Source organism: Sus scrofa, chromosome 13 (assembly GCF_054392235.1).
Source record: "Sus scrofa isolate SSC_HxYL_T2T_F1_AM1 chromosome 13, Sscrofa_HxYL_maternal_Yorkshire_Landrace_v2.0, whole genome shotgun sequence".
Classification (NCBI taxonomy): Eukaryota; Metazoa; Chordata; class Mammalia; order Artiodactyla; family Suidae; genus Sus; species Sus scrofa.
Genome location: NC_139395.1, coordinates 172960592 through 172977154, shown reverse-complemented (window position 1 = coordinate 172977154; position 16563 = coordinate 172960592). Strand labels below are relative to the sequence as shown.

General features: G+C 41.1%; 1 protein-coding gene across 50 annotated transcripts in view; it reads right to left on the bottom strand.

Annotated features, from left to right (window-relative positions):
- ABI3BP (ABI family member 3 binding protein) overlaps positions 1–16563 on the bottom strand; it is a 277985-nt gene that overhangs the window by 39199 nt on the left and 222223 nt on the right. For all 50 annotated transcript variants that reach the window (XM_084991540.1, XM_084991569.1, XM_084991544.1 and 47 more), the window contains 5 exons: positions 15183–15257; positions 7654–7731; positions 5152–5256; positions 1299–1427; positions 322–390 (listed from right to left, as the gene is read on the bottom strand). In XM_084991540.1, coding sequence (XP_084847666.1) covers positions 322–390; positions 1299–1427; positions 5152–5256; positions 7654–7731; positions 15183–15257 — 456 coding nt within the window. The remainder of the gene's footprint in view (positions 1–321; positions 391–1298; positions 1428–5151; positions 5257–7653; positions 7732–15182; positions 15258–16563) is intronic.

Genomic DNA, 16563 nt, shown 5'->3' with positions numbered 1-16563 from the left:
TCACTTTGTATTGTTATGGGAATGGTTTCTCTGGGGTCATGTTTAGTCCTTCATTATTGGCCCCCAAAAGAATAGATGTGGAGCAGACCTGAGCCCAACCTATAAGAGGCCTTGCTGTACCTGCTGCTAGAAGTAGAACCACCCAGGCAAGCACATCCTAGACTAGCTGACTTCCAGATGACTTGGAAGCATGTAAGAAACAAATCCTTTTTAGCATATGCTACTAAGCTTTGTGGTTGGTTGTTACACACCAACAGCTGACTGATATATCCACCAAAGACAGCTTTGTTAAAATTGAGATTTGGAGCTAGTTATCCATACCTTTGAATCTTGGCTTCCCAAGAGGATCAGTTTCTCTTGTTGGACTTGAACTAAAGTCAGTCATATTACCTGAGAATGGAAGATACAAAGAAAAAGTAGTGAAGACCATAAATTCTTAATATGCTTCCTGGTCAATTGCTTGCAACTTTGAATTCCATCATTATTATAACAAATGTGATACACACTAAAACGCCTTTAGTTGTGTCCTGCTACAAGTGTTCTTCAGTGTAATAAATAATGATTTAAAGATTACAACCAAGTAGCTAATACTCATTAACAAATTATGTGTAATTAGTAGTGACATATTATTGAGTAAGAAGCATTGGGTGATATAGATCTTTTTTTTTTTTTTTTTTCTTTTTAAGGCTGAACCTGTGGCACATGGAAGTTCCCAGGCTAGGGACTGAATCAGAGCTTCAGCTTCAGGCATACACCACAGCTATGGCAATGCCAGATCTAAGTCTTATCTGCGACCTCTGATGCAGCTTGTGGCAATGCCAGATCTTTAACACAATCACTGAGGCCAGGGCTTGAATCTCCATCCTCATGGACACTATGTCAGGTTCTTAACACACTGAGCCACAGTGGGAACTCCTGATCTATAACTCCAAGACTTTCCTAAATGTCTTGGGTACTTTCTTCTATGTGTGCAAAGGAAAGGAGCATATTTCATAATAAAATATTATAAATAAGTACAATTTCCTTTTTTTTTTTTTGGCCTTACTCATGGTATATGGAAGTTCCCAGGGAGCTGCAGCTATGAACCTATGCCACAACTGCAGCAACACTGGATCCTTAACCCACTGTGCTACGGTGGGAACTCTGATAAATAAGTATAATGTTTAAATTAAAAACTCATATCAATCATAAAATTGAGTTAAATATACGATCCAGAACTGGGGCTCTTTTCTCCCTAATTTGAAATCCTTTAGTACACTGTAGCTTAGCTTCTGATAGTGAGTGCTTGACATACTAACCAAGGTCTTCTCCAGAGGCAGGAGCTGTAGGTTGCTTTTTGTCCGTCTCTATTCTTTCCGAGGGGGCTTCTGTAGGTCTGAGGGTTGCCCTCAAGGGTGGGGATGTTACTCGGCCTGATGAAATGATTCCTGCAATGTAGAATCAAAGGAGTCAGGTTTATAGAGAGCCCTGCTAAGGTCCCCATTCATTTATTCAATTAATATTTGTTAAGCACTTACCATATGGCTTGGCACTATATGCTAGGATTAGAGAGAAAACAATACCTGATGTCCTTGATTGGGAAAGATGTATGAGCCAACTTCTACTGAAGATTTAGTGATTTTGTGAAAGAATGGGATAAGGTCTCAGAGAGGACAAGACTCTGGGGAAAGATGATGAGTGTTGACTTGGGGGGGGAGGGTACGAATGCCTTCCCAGAAGATGTGCGAGTAAAGAGGAGAAGCAATCAGCAGGCAGGCATGAGAGCTATATTCTAGTCAGAGGTTACAGCAAGACCAGGTGAAGGATGCTTGAGATCACGTGGTGTGTTGAATTTGAAGGGGTGAGAGCCAAGAGTGGCAGGCACAGTGAGAGCAGAGCATGGAAGATCAGGGAAGGGTGGCTCATGAAGGGCCTTGCACACTATGGATTTGGACATTATGTTTAGGTGACAAGGCACCATTGAAAGTTGTCACCAGAGAAGTAACAGAATCAGATGAGAAGAGGGTGAATGGTTGGATTGCAAGTCTGGTGGCAGAGAGAGTAGTCAAGAGACTTAGGTTGCATAGGCAAGGGCTGAGGAGGTGAACTACTTAAGAAGAAATGAGGCTGGATGGAAGGGGTTTGACATGGGAGATGTCGAGGGAATGGAGCGGGCTGATGTGAGATTAACTGTCAGGCATGGGAGACAGCCAGGGAAAAAGAAAAAGATTTCTAAGGTAACGCTGTGATCCTGAGCTAGTAGCCAGAAGAGTGTCATCCTGAGATGCTGTACTCAACAATGCCTCCTCCACTCTAAAAACACTTGGAGGTCTCCCAAACAGGATACAACCCAAGGTCCAGGCAGGTGGGACAGAGCAGAGCAGAGTGGAATGGAGGCCAGATTAGGTTTTATAGTCCTCCTGGGAAAAGGAGTCATTCTCAGACAATAGAGTCAAGGGGTATAGGACTGACCCAATGACCATGGTCCAGTATGGAATCACGGATGCACCATTCAGATGGGCTGCTGGTCCAGCCCCTGCAGACTCACACTCCTGGTGGGAGTGGGCCCAATGAGGGTGAGCAAAAACTATGAGAAGCATGGCACGGCCTTTTCACCCTGGAAAGGGGAGTGGAGCTGAGAGGCCTCAATAGATCTGGAGAGAGGGGACAAGTGGAGATGCCTCACGGCAGACTAAGACTGTGCTTGGAGGCACTTATGCGAGAGGGTGTGTGTTCAGAGGACTCCTGGAACATTTAGTTGATTTCCTGATTTCCCTATGCACTTTCTGTGATGTTCACAGGGCCAAATCTATACAACTGACCTTATTTGAGTTTGGCTCCTCAGTGTAGCCATTTCTTTTATTTTTTAAAAATAAATTTTATTGGAGTATAGGTGACTTACAATGTTGTTAGCTTCAGGTGTACAGCAAAGGGAATCAGCCATTATGTGCATATATTAGTGTAACATTAGTGTAACAATTTCTTTTGAGTTAGAGGTAGATGGGAAGGTGTGGGGAGGGGACCAAAGTTAATTTCAGAAGTGGGAGGTGTTTATCTTTATTCTTGAAGCTGAGTGGGTTATACTAAAGCTACAGTTATTGATGGGAGAGAAAAAGTTTTCATATGGCAGAATCCAAGGTCGTGGAGCTAGAGCTGCAGACACAGAGCCCTGCAGGGGAGCTCTATAGGGGGAGGTCCCCCCAGGTCTTCCATGGAGGACACTGAGGCATCACTTTCAGTGTGGGACTCATCCAGTCTGATCCGAGAGCTGCAGAAACTCAAGTCACAGACACTCCAGGTTACAATTAATGAGGAAAACCTGGTCTCCTCACTGGGGCCATGTCCCTGGGCCTTGACTCAGGAAGGCACCAGAAGCATGGATGAGAGGCTGATTCCTACTCCATTGATGGGAAAAGCAACCTAGGGTTCACTGTCCCTGTGCTGCAGCATGAAAGCTTCTCTATCACTAAACCCTCTTTTCGTCCTGTGAAAAAAGTGACATCCATTCCCTTTCTCATAAATCCTTATCAGTTTCATCTTCCATAGCTTTAACACTGTTATCCTGCTTCTGACTATAGATGATGAGGGAAAGATGGGGAACATGCTGTGTTTTGCTGGCAGGTCCAATAGAAAAACCTTTAAGAGAAGTGAGGTGAATCTCTGCTCTGAACTGGGTCAATTTTCAGATTCTTTTTTTTTTTTTAATGAACACGAAGGGGCTGGTGGGGATGGGACAGTGGGGCTTCTCCATGGGAATCTCTTCAAAGTCCTGGATTTGGACCACATATCACTCTGCCTATTTAATTTAATTAAAAATGTAGTTATTTTGGTCTTAGGGCTGCACCTGTGGCATTTGGAAGTTCCTGGGCTAGGGGTCGAGATTGGAGCTGCAGCTGCTGGCCTATACTACAACCACAGCAATGCCGGATCCTCAACCCACTGAGTAAGGCTAGGGATCAAAACCACATCTTCATGGATATTAGTCGGGTTCTTAACCTGCTGAGCTATGTCAGGAATTCCAATTTTCACTGATTCTTAATTCCATTCATATATTCACTCAGTGATTACTTATTAAACATTCTCTATGTGCCAAGCACTGGATTTGGCTCTGGAAATTCAGAGAAAATGTCATCTGTCATCACAGAGCTCATGATCTAGTAGGGGAAGACAAGAACACAAACAGGTATAAAACTGCATGCCCTTTGCTCTAACAGAGATATGTATCAGGGACAAGTAGAACAGAGAAGCAATACTAAGACTACTTTGGGGGATCTGGAGAAGTTTCCTCAGGAAAAGAATGAAGTACGAGTATCCTGGGTGGCTGGGAGTGGTCATTCTATGGGAAGAAGACCACACACACCACAATGCAGAGGTGAGGGGCAGCTTGACTGCTACAACAGATTCCTGACTGGTTGCACAGGCTGGACCTGCTCAATCACCCTGAGTGTTCCAGTCCCCAGTCTTTCCTTTGCACCATATAGTGGGGTCAGCAGGAAGGCTGGTGGACAGGGACGCCAACAAGGAGATGTATAGGGTTTTATTTCAAGAGACAGCATGATAGGAGTTCCCGTCGTGGCTCAGCAGTCAGCGAACCTGACTAGCATCCGTGAGGACACAAGTTCGATCCCTGGCCTCACTAAGATGGTTAAGGATCTTGCATTGCTGTGAGCTGTGGTGTAGGTCTCAGACATGACTCAAATCCCATGTTGCTGTGCTATGGTATGGGCTAGCAGCTCCAATTTGATCCCTAACTTGGGAAACTCCAATGCCGTGGGTGCGGCCATAAAAAGACAAAAGACAAAAAAAAAAAAAAAAAAGAAAAAGACAGAATGATAAGCAGATGGTATTGTCCATTACCCCTGGTGGGTTGGCAGCAAAAAACATCTCATCCAAAATAATCCACTTGTTGAAGAACCTAAGTCAGCTTCTGTCTCAGCTCCAGGCATAGCATCTAAGAAGCAAACTGACCTGTGTGCACATGAATGGATGCTTTCAACCCACCCAACCAGAATCAAGATGTGAGTCCTCAAAGCTGTTGGCTCTTTGGGGCCAACATAGACACATGCCATACACACACCAAAGGCTTGTCCATTGCTTGAGCTAAGAAGGGCTTGTTGTTGGGCAGTAAAACTGAAATCAGGCAGGGAGAAGGAAGGTAAGTGAAGGACATACCTGCACTTCCTGGCTTTCCAGTGACATTATTTGGTGGCAGAGGCTTTCTTCGTGGGGGCGTGGGTCGAGGCGGCAATGGTGGGCGACGAGTGCCTGGGATCATGGCTAAGAGATTATATTACAGATAACATGGTCATAAGGATTCACTCTATAAAAATCACGGGTTTTTTAAAAAAATGTAATGTTTGACAAGTAGCAGCTGGATGACAGAGAAGAGATTCTATAGAAAAGTGCCTGTAATATTTTCTGGTATTCTTCTAAGCAAGTGTTTATAATGTACCCAGGGATAATGAAGCATGTTAGTGTATGGAAAAATATTCTCTAATTATAGATGAAAATATATCAGTGCATCTGCCTTTTGAGCAGGTGTATAGACGTATAGAATTTAACATCTTTTTTTTTTTTTTTTTCCTTTTCTAGGGCTGCTCCCGCAGCATATGGAGGTTCCCAGGCTAGGGATCTAATCGGAGCTATAGCTGCTGGCCTAAATCAGAGCCACAGCAACGTGGGATCTGAGCCCTGTCTGCGACCTACACCACAGCTTATGGCAATGCTGGATCCTTAACTCAGTGAGCGAGGCCAGGGATCGAACCCGCAACCTCATGGTTCCTAGTCTGATTGATTAACCACTAAGCCATGATGGGAACTCCTAGAATTTAACATCTTTAATTTCCCATAGAGACGCAACAGCAGCATTTCTGAGCTTCCTTAGCTCCAATTGCCTTTGATTTTCAGATGCAATTCTTACACCGTTTTAACTTTGGGCTGATAAAGCATATTATTTCTCCTTTAGTAGGTGTTCCAGCCAACCTCCAACTCTATTACATAGGTATAATTAAACAAACACTTTCAGAACTTCTCAAATGATGACAATAAAGTAGTCCTGATGGCAGAAGCAATAAGCCTGTGCCTATGGAGAGCAAGGTCACTAAGAAGGGTTGTATGTCACACGAGGGCACCTGGCCACAGAGTTGTAAGTGGGGGACAAAGTTTAACACCCAATTGCTCACTCACCCAACCATGGTGTAAGCCTGTCAACCTAGAAGAAAGGCACATTTTCCTAAATGGTTTGCCTAAAGGCCAGAGGGAAGAGGTATCTTTTTATAATGTGCGCAAAGGCTGACAAGGCTAGAGGTACCTGGAATAGCCCATCCTAGCCCAAATTTTAGGTCTTGTACTACAGCTTCAAAATTCATCTCCTTCTTTGCAAAATATATGTTGGTTTAAAAATCTTTGGATTCCCCATTGTGGCTCAGTGGTAATGAACCTGACTAGTATTCATGAGGATGTGGGTTCTATCCCTGGCCTTGCTCAGTGGTTTAAAGATCCAGCATTGCCCTGAGCTGTGGTGTAGGTCGCAGATGCAGTTCAGATCCTGCGTTGCTGTGACTGTGGTGTAGGTCAGCAGCTGCAGCTCAGACTTGAGCCCTAGCCTGGGAAATTCCATATGCCTCAGGTGCGGCCCTAAAAAGACAAAAACAAAAAACAAACAAACAAAAAAAAACTCCAAGTAAAATGGACAATCCAGGAAAATGCCCTGTGGTTTTAAGTATTTCCTGGGATATTAAGACTTATGTGCATGTGCATGTGTTTGTGTGTCTGCACTGTGTGTGTGCGTTCACGTGCAAGAGTATGTGAGAGAGTGTGTGTGTGTGTTTGTGTGAGCACATGGGGGAGTGAATGGTGATGACAGTGTATAAATCAGTAGCCCAGATATTAATACATCAGAGTATGTTTCACAGCATCCATTTAAAAAGCACAGAACTCTTACTCAATGCAAAGATATTACAGCTTCATAATTTTGGCCTATTATACAGAGCACAGTCCTGAATTAGGAACATATATCATTGCAGGAAAAAGGGTATAATAATAAATTACATAAGAAGAAACCTTGTACACGATGAAAACTAAAATCCTTAGTGACTCTTCAGCATTTCTGAACATTATGTAAAGTAATTACGAAATTGGTGCCCCACTAGAGGTTCTTATTCATATTCAACTTGAGTGCCAAAGCACTTTTCACTTCCCCAAAGGTAAAATGTTTGTATGTTTTCCTATTAAGACCCACACACAGTTAGGTGATTCTGAAGATTTGAGGATTGTGAGAATGCTGATTTTTTTTTTTTTTTTTTTGTCTTTTTGTCTTTTGTTGTTGTTGTTGTTGTTGTTGCTATTTCTTGGGCCGCTCCCGCAGCATATGGAGGTTCCCAGGCTAGGGGTTGAATTGGAGCTGTAGCCACCGGCTTACACCAGAACCACAGCAACGCGGGATCCGAGCCGCGTCTGCAACCTACACCACAGCTCACGGCAACGCCGGATCGTTAACCCACTGTGCAAGGGCAGGGACCTAACCCTCAACCTCATGGTTCCTAGTCGGATTCGTTAACCACTGCGCCACGAGGGGAACTCCAGAATGCTGATTTTTTGGCTGCAACAAATGTAACTTGCAGTTACTATTTTTAGAGCAGAGCTGAGTGAGGGAGTTACCATATTATTTCTTACCTGGTTTTTTTGTGGAGTGAGTAGAGTCCAGGGATACATTTCTACCAGGACCAGATGGCAGTGGTGTTTGCTTGATCCCTGTGAGCAGAGATAATGACAGAATAAATAAAGGTCAAAAATGTGTAAAAGATTCTTCATGGAAACCTGGTAGAGTTGTCAGTGATAATGTGCATTTTTTGCAGAGCAAGGGAATAGGTATTTTTGTGCCAAAACATTTTGATTGGATGCATGTAGGAGAAAAAATTTAAAGCCCTGCTGCATTCATTAGTTGTAATATTTTCTCTGAAGGGACAGTGTTTGTAAATCATGGTTTTGCCCTCATTATCCATGATGCCTACCCTGCATAGCCTTCCTGGTGGCACTGTCTCACCAGGAGGATTTCATCTACAGGACTGGCCATTTTTTTTGCCAGTATTCATGGGAACATTTTGTGGTTTTTAAAAATTTTTTCTCTAACTACTCTACCCCAGTAAAAACCCTTAAAATTCCAATGTGTTTGCGTTTGTACTTAACGACCTGACTTTAAAAATATATTTGGGGGGGCTTTGGCTAGCAGTCTGGTTAGGCCATAGACTAGATCTGTACCTTCGAGATTTGTAAGCTAGGCGTGGGCAGGCTTAGAACTCCAAATTGCTGTTTAGAAGAAATTGATCTAAACACTACTTTGCCTGATATTTCCTCTCTGAAGTCTCTCAAACACCATCTGGTGGTTATTACCTGGTACCCATGCTAGGATTTGGGGTAGCAATCCTATGGGTAGAGGGAACCAGTTCAGGTTTCATGCTGTTTTTAAAAAATATTATTCTTTTACATTATAAAATAACCTCCCCTGATATGATTGGCAGTCTTCATTAGGAAAGAGTAAGAACAGATGTGTTTAGAATCTCTAAAGTAAATATTATGTGAGGTGTAATGGCTCATCCTAAAAAAAAAAAAAAAAAAAAATCCTTACTCTGAGGACCTGACTGTAATTCATATATTAAAAAATAAGAATGAACATTGAATTAATATACTAGTTAGTGCATTAACAAGGACAAACACAACCACAACCCTGTTCTGAGTGGTCGCTCTGTTCTAGGCATCTGTAGGGACATTACACACTTAGTCTCATTTAATGTGTGGCCAGATATATTAAATACACAACAGAAGCTCTGCTTGCCAAAAAGTAGATGATATTTTCACATTAATTTATTAAATTGTTAATTATAACTAATTAATGTTAACCCATTATAGTATTAATATATTACTAACATTATAATTATAATAATAATTATGACTAACAATTTATGGAACTGAATATTGTAATCCTGCACTCTCTACTGCTTGAATAAGACATAATACATAAAATCATGGTGAATGGTTTATATGGAGCCATGAATCAAATGCTGTTTATTTGTGGTAGGAAAAGAAAATGTTTCTGGGGTCAATGACTATTTTGTGGCTCATCCCACAAACATTGTGAGAACAAACAGCTCTTCAGTCTTCTTCCTGTGCCCTCCTCTTAGTGGTAATGGTGTGAAAAATGACTCACTTGGCTGGGTGCTCTGTGCATGGTTCCAGGGAATGGAAAGTACTTTCATTGTGTCACTGGGATAACCTGGCTTGATGAGATTTGATTTACCACTATTTTTTCAAGGGTACAACTCTATTATACCCTCTAGAAGGCTAGTAGATTCTTCATAGCCTTTCTCCAAATTTTCCATCCTTAAAAAAACCAAAGTATTTCGATCCAATGCTGTGCAAGCCCCTTACACATTCATTACCTGATTTGATCCTTACAACCCTTCTGGGTGAGAGATCTCACCCTAACAGCACGGATGAGAAAATCTAAGGTGAGGGGAGATTAAGCACTCACCCAGGGGCTCACAGCTCAAGTGTAGGCATTCACACCCACAGGTGCTCAATTCCCAAGCCCATCTCTTAAGCACTAATTGGGATAGCCTTTTATTAAAGAGAAAAGTATAGGCCCTGAATGGTGTCACTTGTGCCAAAGCCCACGATACCAAACCTAGAGTTACTGCCTGACTTATGGCAGTGTTGACCTTCCCTAGAAATGTAATCTCAGAGTTCCCATCGTGGCACAGTGGAAACGGATCCAACTAGGTTGTGGGTTTGATCCCTGGCCTTGTTCAGTGGGTTAAGGATCCAGCGTTGCCATGAGCTGTGGTGGAAGTTGCAGACTGGCATTGCTGTGGCTGTGGTGTAGGCCAGCAGCTACAGCTCCGATTAGACCCCTAGCCTGGGAACCTCCATATGCCACAGGCGCAGCCCTGAAAAAAAAAAGGTAATCTCAACCAACCAGTCTGGAATTTTCTGGTCAGCACCCATGAGGTGATCTGTCACAAGGGCCCCCTCCATTCCCTAAAGTAAGAAGAGGCAATCTACATGATAAAACCCATGCAGTTCCCATCTGCCCTCAAAGAAGATGTCCTGGCCTAAAGATAACATTTTCTCTCCCTTTGCTAATAGCTCCCTTGCTCCACCCATCCTTCTTCCTGTAAAAACCTTTCATTTTGCACAATCCCACTTAGTGCCCTTCCAGTTGCTAGATGGGATGCTGTCCAATTCATAAACTGTTGAATAAAGCCCATTCAGACTTCAAGTTTACTTGGTTGAGCTTTGTTTTCTAATGTTTCTCTTACTCCTCACAATAACTCTAAGTGACTTCAGCCCTCGAGTTCTATATGGTCTTTCGAGTGGTTTGAAGTGCCACCACGGGGTGATGGCTAAAGGGCCTTGGCTGGCAAGCATATGGGGATTTGTGGGACACAGAAATCCAAGGATGACATGGTTTCCCAACCAGGAACATGCAGATTGGCAAGTCACAGGTTGGTGACAGGGAGATCTAGGAGAAAATCTGAAATTCTGCAGGATTATTTTCTGAATAAGACCAAAGATGGAAACATCCCTGGCCTCTTTTCTTTCTTTTTTAAAAAGTATATTCTTTATTTCTCCAACTTTTTTCTTTTCATTTTCTTTTTTAGGGCTGCACTCACAGCATATGGAAGTTTCCCGGCTAGGGGTCAAATCGTAGCTGCAGCTGCCAGCCTATACCACAGTCACAGCAAAGCCAGATCTGAGCCACATCTTTGAGCCACACCACAGCTTAAGGCAACACCGAATCCTTAACCCACTGAGCAGGGCCACGGATCATACCCGTATCCTCTCAGAGACTACGTTGGGTACTTAACCTGCTGAGCCACAACAGGAACTCCATCTCTTTTCTGATTAAGGGAGAAATCAGCAGAAACCAGTCATTTTCTATCACTTTCTGTATAGGTAGAGATGGAAGCATATTATGATCCTTAAATATAAAAACCCAAATCAGTAGAAGGTTAGCTACTAAACTGGACTTTTTTCTAGATTTTAGAAACAGAGAAAAACCAGTAGTGGATGAGAAGATTGTGGAGAGCCCTGCAGAAGGCAGCCTTGTGGTTCAGGGAAAGAGCACTGAACTGGGGGCAGGAGACTGAACTCCAGCTCTGGCCTTGGCTCTACCTAGCTGTGGTTTGCATGTCAGCCAGGCAGCAGTGCAGGCAAAGGACCTGGACACCAGTGAAGTTCTGTTGCCCTGAATTGAGGAGAGCAAATAAAGGTCAAAGGTAGCAAAGAGGCAATGGGAGGGTCAAAGAGGAAACCAGTAAGAGAGACTGCAGAGAAAGAAATCTCGGGAATTGGCATCTAATCAGCCAGTCTGGCCCTGGCTGAGACCTGAATTCTTTTTCCCTCATGCAGGATTAATCCACTATTTTCTAAAGGGCAGAGGTGGCTCTGGAAGGATCATGATTTGAACTTCAGTGTGAGCCTCCAAATGTCATAAGGGAATTCTCCAAAAATCTCTGGATTTATATAGTTCACCCCTTAGCAATTTATTGTCAAAAAATGAGGTAACAATCAGGGTATTTTTAACCATGGTAACAGAAACTTTGCAAACAAACACAGTAAACCCGGAATCAATTTCCAAATGTATCAGAGACTATTCCCTGTGACCAGAAAGGAGTGAGTGTTGTTTATGGATGATCAGTTCCCTCACTCTTGTTGCCAAACCTTAGCACCTGGCTAACAAGTCAGGATGATGAGCCAGCAGACTGGATGATTGAGCCATGGCTCAGACAAACACATTCCTCACCTTGGAGGAATTTGGGTTCTGGTTGTCAAGCACAATCCGTGTGGGGCCAGTGAAGTATGGAGTCCTCATTAGGAGAGAAAGGAGTAGAGAAAGGAGTCTGGGTTCAGGTATTTAACGTTATCTGCCAAACCACATGTGCCAAGGTGGTTCCCAAACTACACTTTGCCTGGCACACATTGGGCCTTCAATAAATGTTGGTTGAATGAAAGAAGAGCTGCACGACTTAGCAGCTTCCTTCTACAGGGAGAAAGCTGGAGAGATTATCTAGCACAGGGTGGGCAATTTTTTTCCGTCAAGGGTCAGACAGTAAATATTTTTAGCTCTGTGGGCCACACTCTCTCTGTCACAACTATTCAACTTTGCCACTCAATTGTGAAAGCCAGCTATGTTTCTATAAAACTTTATTTACAAAAAAAGGCAGTGAGCTAGAGTTGGCCTGTGGGATTGTTGTTTGTGCAGTCCGCTGGTCGGGGGCAGGGTGGTTGCATCTCTGGAGTCAGATCTCAAGTTGTATATAACATGTAGAACATATCAGTTAAGTTGAGATACATTTCTGGAAGCACTGAAAAAACAGACTGCTGGAAAAATGACCTACCTAAAACTTCATTCTCTTCAGGCTACTTTCTAACTTGGTGGAGAAATATTTATGCATATAGATGTGAAATGCACATAAAGCAGGGGAAATAATTGTAATGATGTTATGCAATAAGGAACTTGGCTCGAGATGGCTTAAAGATTCCTGGGGTTTATGAAATCACTGCAAAATTTTTATAGAGGCCCAAATAATCAATATTTTTGAGGCCTTAGAATCTTCCCTTTTCGGTCTTCCAAAGGCAAAACTTAAGCAACCTAAGACCATGAGGAATGTCCTATAACTCCCAAACATATCCTTTTATCAACTGATTATCTTTAAATGTAAAATATCTGTGCTGAAAATTTCAGCAAGAAAACCTGTAGGAAAATATATGTGAGATGGATAATAAAGATACATAGTCTTGATAAAATGTCAAAGTTGGATAAGAAATCAGTTAACAGAGAAATGGTGTCTCATTAAAATTCAGTAGAGGCTAGAAGTGCTTATGAATGAGATAGCAGGACTGGATCAGAGGATAAAATAAACTTGATGTAAATACCTGCATTTCTGCAAACAAGTCAGATAAAAACTATGCAGAGTCAAAGTAAGGTGGACCCATGTAAGTCTATAACCTGAAGAGAATAGATTTAAAAACATTCATTTTCTCACCAATTTCTCAAAACATTATTCCCCAGGCAAATAGTTTGAGAGTTGTTAAATTTTCCTTTCATAATATGCTACTTAATGTCATCTGGGATTTGCAATTTTTATACCATTTACTTCTTTCCTTGACTTACTGCACTGGCTTAACACTCCACTTCTATTTTCAGTGGAAGAGGTAAAAGCAGGAATCCTTTCTCACGTTCTTGGTGTTAGGAGAAAAACATTCAGGCTTTCACCACTGAGTATGATGTTAGCTGTAGCTGTAGGTTTTTCAGAGATGGCCTTTATCATAGTGAGGAAAATTCCTTCTACTCTTAGATTTCTGAGAGTTTTCATCATGAATGGATTTTGGATTTAGTCCAATGGTTGATTTTTTCATGTATTGAGATTGTGATATAATTTTTTCTTTTGCTCTGTTAATATGGTAAATTACACCAATTTTGTTTGAATGTTGAGCCAGACTTGCCTTCCAGATGTTGTTATGTTTTGTTGTGGTAGACAGGGAGATGTACCACCCATATCTAAGCTAGGCTCTCTCAACTGAGGCCAACAGTAGGAGCCTGCTGACTTCACTCCCTGCAGGTGGGCAGAAAGTCCTTCCCTGAAAGGGGGTTCCCAATAGTCAGACATAGAATGAATTTTTATTGGGGATGGTAGTGGAGCAAGGAGAGGGGAAGCAGTGAGCTCAGCTTTGTTTTCCTGTGCTCACCAACCTGTTTTTACCAGCAATCAACTAATTACACAGGAGAAATCTTGGTAAGAGATCATCCTTTCAAAGCTAATTTAGATAAGTGATTACAAAGTTGAATTGATCCACACAAGAGAATAATAGATGTCAATTTGCATTATAAGTGTCCCTGGAAAAACATATATATTGCTGATAAACTAAAATATAATAATGCTCTGTTTTCCTTCCGAAAGATAATTAGCATTTAACCTAGTGAGAATCAATGCTTTATTATACTGAAGGTTAATGGCTTTCAAGTTTGATCACAGCTACTTGTTTCTTTTATTTGCTTTGTTGCATAAATGCTTTCTTCTATTTTCACTTAGGCAAACTCTGGGGAGTTATTTTGAATATTAAGAAGGTGGCTCTGTTTAGAGCCAAATCGTTTAAGTTAGATCTGAAACACTATGCAGTGTCTAATCTCACTTGGAAAGAATTAAAGGAGCAACTGAGCAGAAATAGATATTGAAATGCTTTCTTATTTTTCATGAGGAAAAAATTTTAGGAATTTATAGTGTCTGCCTCATTAACTGATTTTGAGGGAAGTGAATTTCTAGAACTTAAGACACTGTAATAACATAGCACAAAAACACATACTGAAAAAAAAATCAATATGGTTTTTAGACTGAGTGCATATCATCAGGTAATAGTCACATCACTTTCTCATTAGGAAACAATTATGGGTTGATTAAATAGATATGCATTCAATAAACTGTAATTTTCATGCATTTCTCATAAGCAGGCACAAGATTTGTACCACTTAAAAAATATTTCAAGGGACCATTGTAATCATATATTAAGGCACTTAATAATTGGCATTTATCCACTTAATGAGTTGGATGTTTGAACTTTTATCAGATCATTTTCCTAGTTATTTGTATGATATTACATAGATCAGACTGGACTAAGGTAATGCCATTTAATAAAGCTGAGTGATTTGGAAACATTAACATGCTTATAAGTAAGGAGATCAACTGCTAATTGCTCTTATCACTCAAATGCCATATTCCAAATGGCTAAGAGATGTGGGTCTTCTGAAAAAATTATAATGGTACTTATGAAATTATAAACTTGAGAACCAAGTGATAACAGTCTCAAAGGCCAAGCCTGTATGTGGAAAGTGTTTTGAAATTAGGAAAACAGCTATTTTGATATTTGAATCCAGTAACTCATACTTAATCAGGATTTTTTAAGAATCAACACTGTATATTGTAGCCAGTTTAGTGGAGTGGGTTGAGAAAAATGAAAAACTCTTTTTTAATGTTTTCAGAGACATTTGAAATTGTCATTTTGGAATGAATTACAAGTTTCAGTTCTATGAACTTCCAAAACTGGCAAAATAGAAATTAAAATGTGAATCAACCAAATTATGAAAAAATGAATGAAACCATTTACAATTTAATAGGATCAAAAGGAAATAAATTTGTGATCATTACCTGTTCCTATTCCATTCCCTCTGGGCATCCCACTGGGTTTCGGTCTACTAGGTCTTGTAGTTGTCTTATTGAGAACTACAAAAAAGCGAGAAATAGTTTAGACATTTTCTTACTGAAAATTTGCAGCCAAAGAAAAATAAAACTTTCCAGAGAATTGGAGTTAACTTAACTGGGGAATAAAAATATGATGGCTTACCAAAAATTATTGTTCAGAATACAGGAACCACAATTCTGGTATAAAAATCATAGACTTGAATTTGGGACTAGAGATAGGAGTTTGTACTCTGAGGTGGTCACTGGGCTTGAAAAAATAAAAGGAATTTATAGTTCTAAATGGGAAATATCTTGCTTCATTTATAAGCACTAGGTACATTTCAAAACGGGACTGAAGAAAGATCAGGAATTATTATGCCTAATGAAAACCCAAAACTTGAACTGTATTTATTTGTCAAGGCCTTAATTCGTAACACATAAGTTGGTGGTCCTTTTGGAGGGGGCTCTAAGTACAGATGCTCTCACATCTGGCACAAGTCCATCATTAAACACCGAACAATGATAAAATCACTGAAATTTCTCTCCTGTTCCATTGAGAGTCATGAGAGGTTGGGAGATGGTGGCCGAGTAAAAGGACTTAAGCTTACCTTGTCTTACAGAAACACCAAAATTACAACTAACTGCTGAACAACCATCAATAAAATAGTCTGTTGAGAGTCATGATATTACCAAGACATTGAGGTTACCTGTTTTATCCTCCATTTAGAAAGGTCTTTAAGGAAAGCACTAAGTGTACTGGGATTAAGAGATCAAACTCTATAGCCAGACTGCTTGTCTTTGAATCCACTTCCTAGCTCTTCTTATGCCTTAGCTCCCTCAGTGGTACCTCACAGGAACCCATAAGCACCCAGTCTCTGTTAGCCATTATTGTTTCTGTTTCATTATTTTGTAGAAAGGTTTAATATAACCAGCCATACATTAAGCTCTCAACAGCTATCATGATACAAAAGTCACATGGAGGTGTATTTGTTTTGCAAGATTTCTGCACCTATTACCTTTAGGAGTTGGAGGACTACTCAAAAAATATGGGTTCCTCTATAAACCGAAGGAGATAAAAATGTATTTGTTCTTTCTTCTATGTGCCTGGAGAGATGTTCAATAGGAATGTTACCTTATAAGCCAGTTTTTTCATTTAGAACTTTAAGATTTCTTTCTTTTTTTGGGGGGGGGTTCTTTTTTAGGGCTGTACTCGCAGCATATGGAGGTTCCCAGGCTAGGGGTCCAATCGGAGCTGCAGCTGCTGGCCTACGCCACAGCCATGCCAGATTTGAGCCATACCTGTGACCTACACCACAGCTCAAGGCAACACTGGATTAACCTGCTGAGT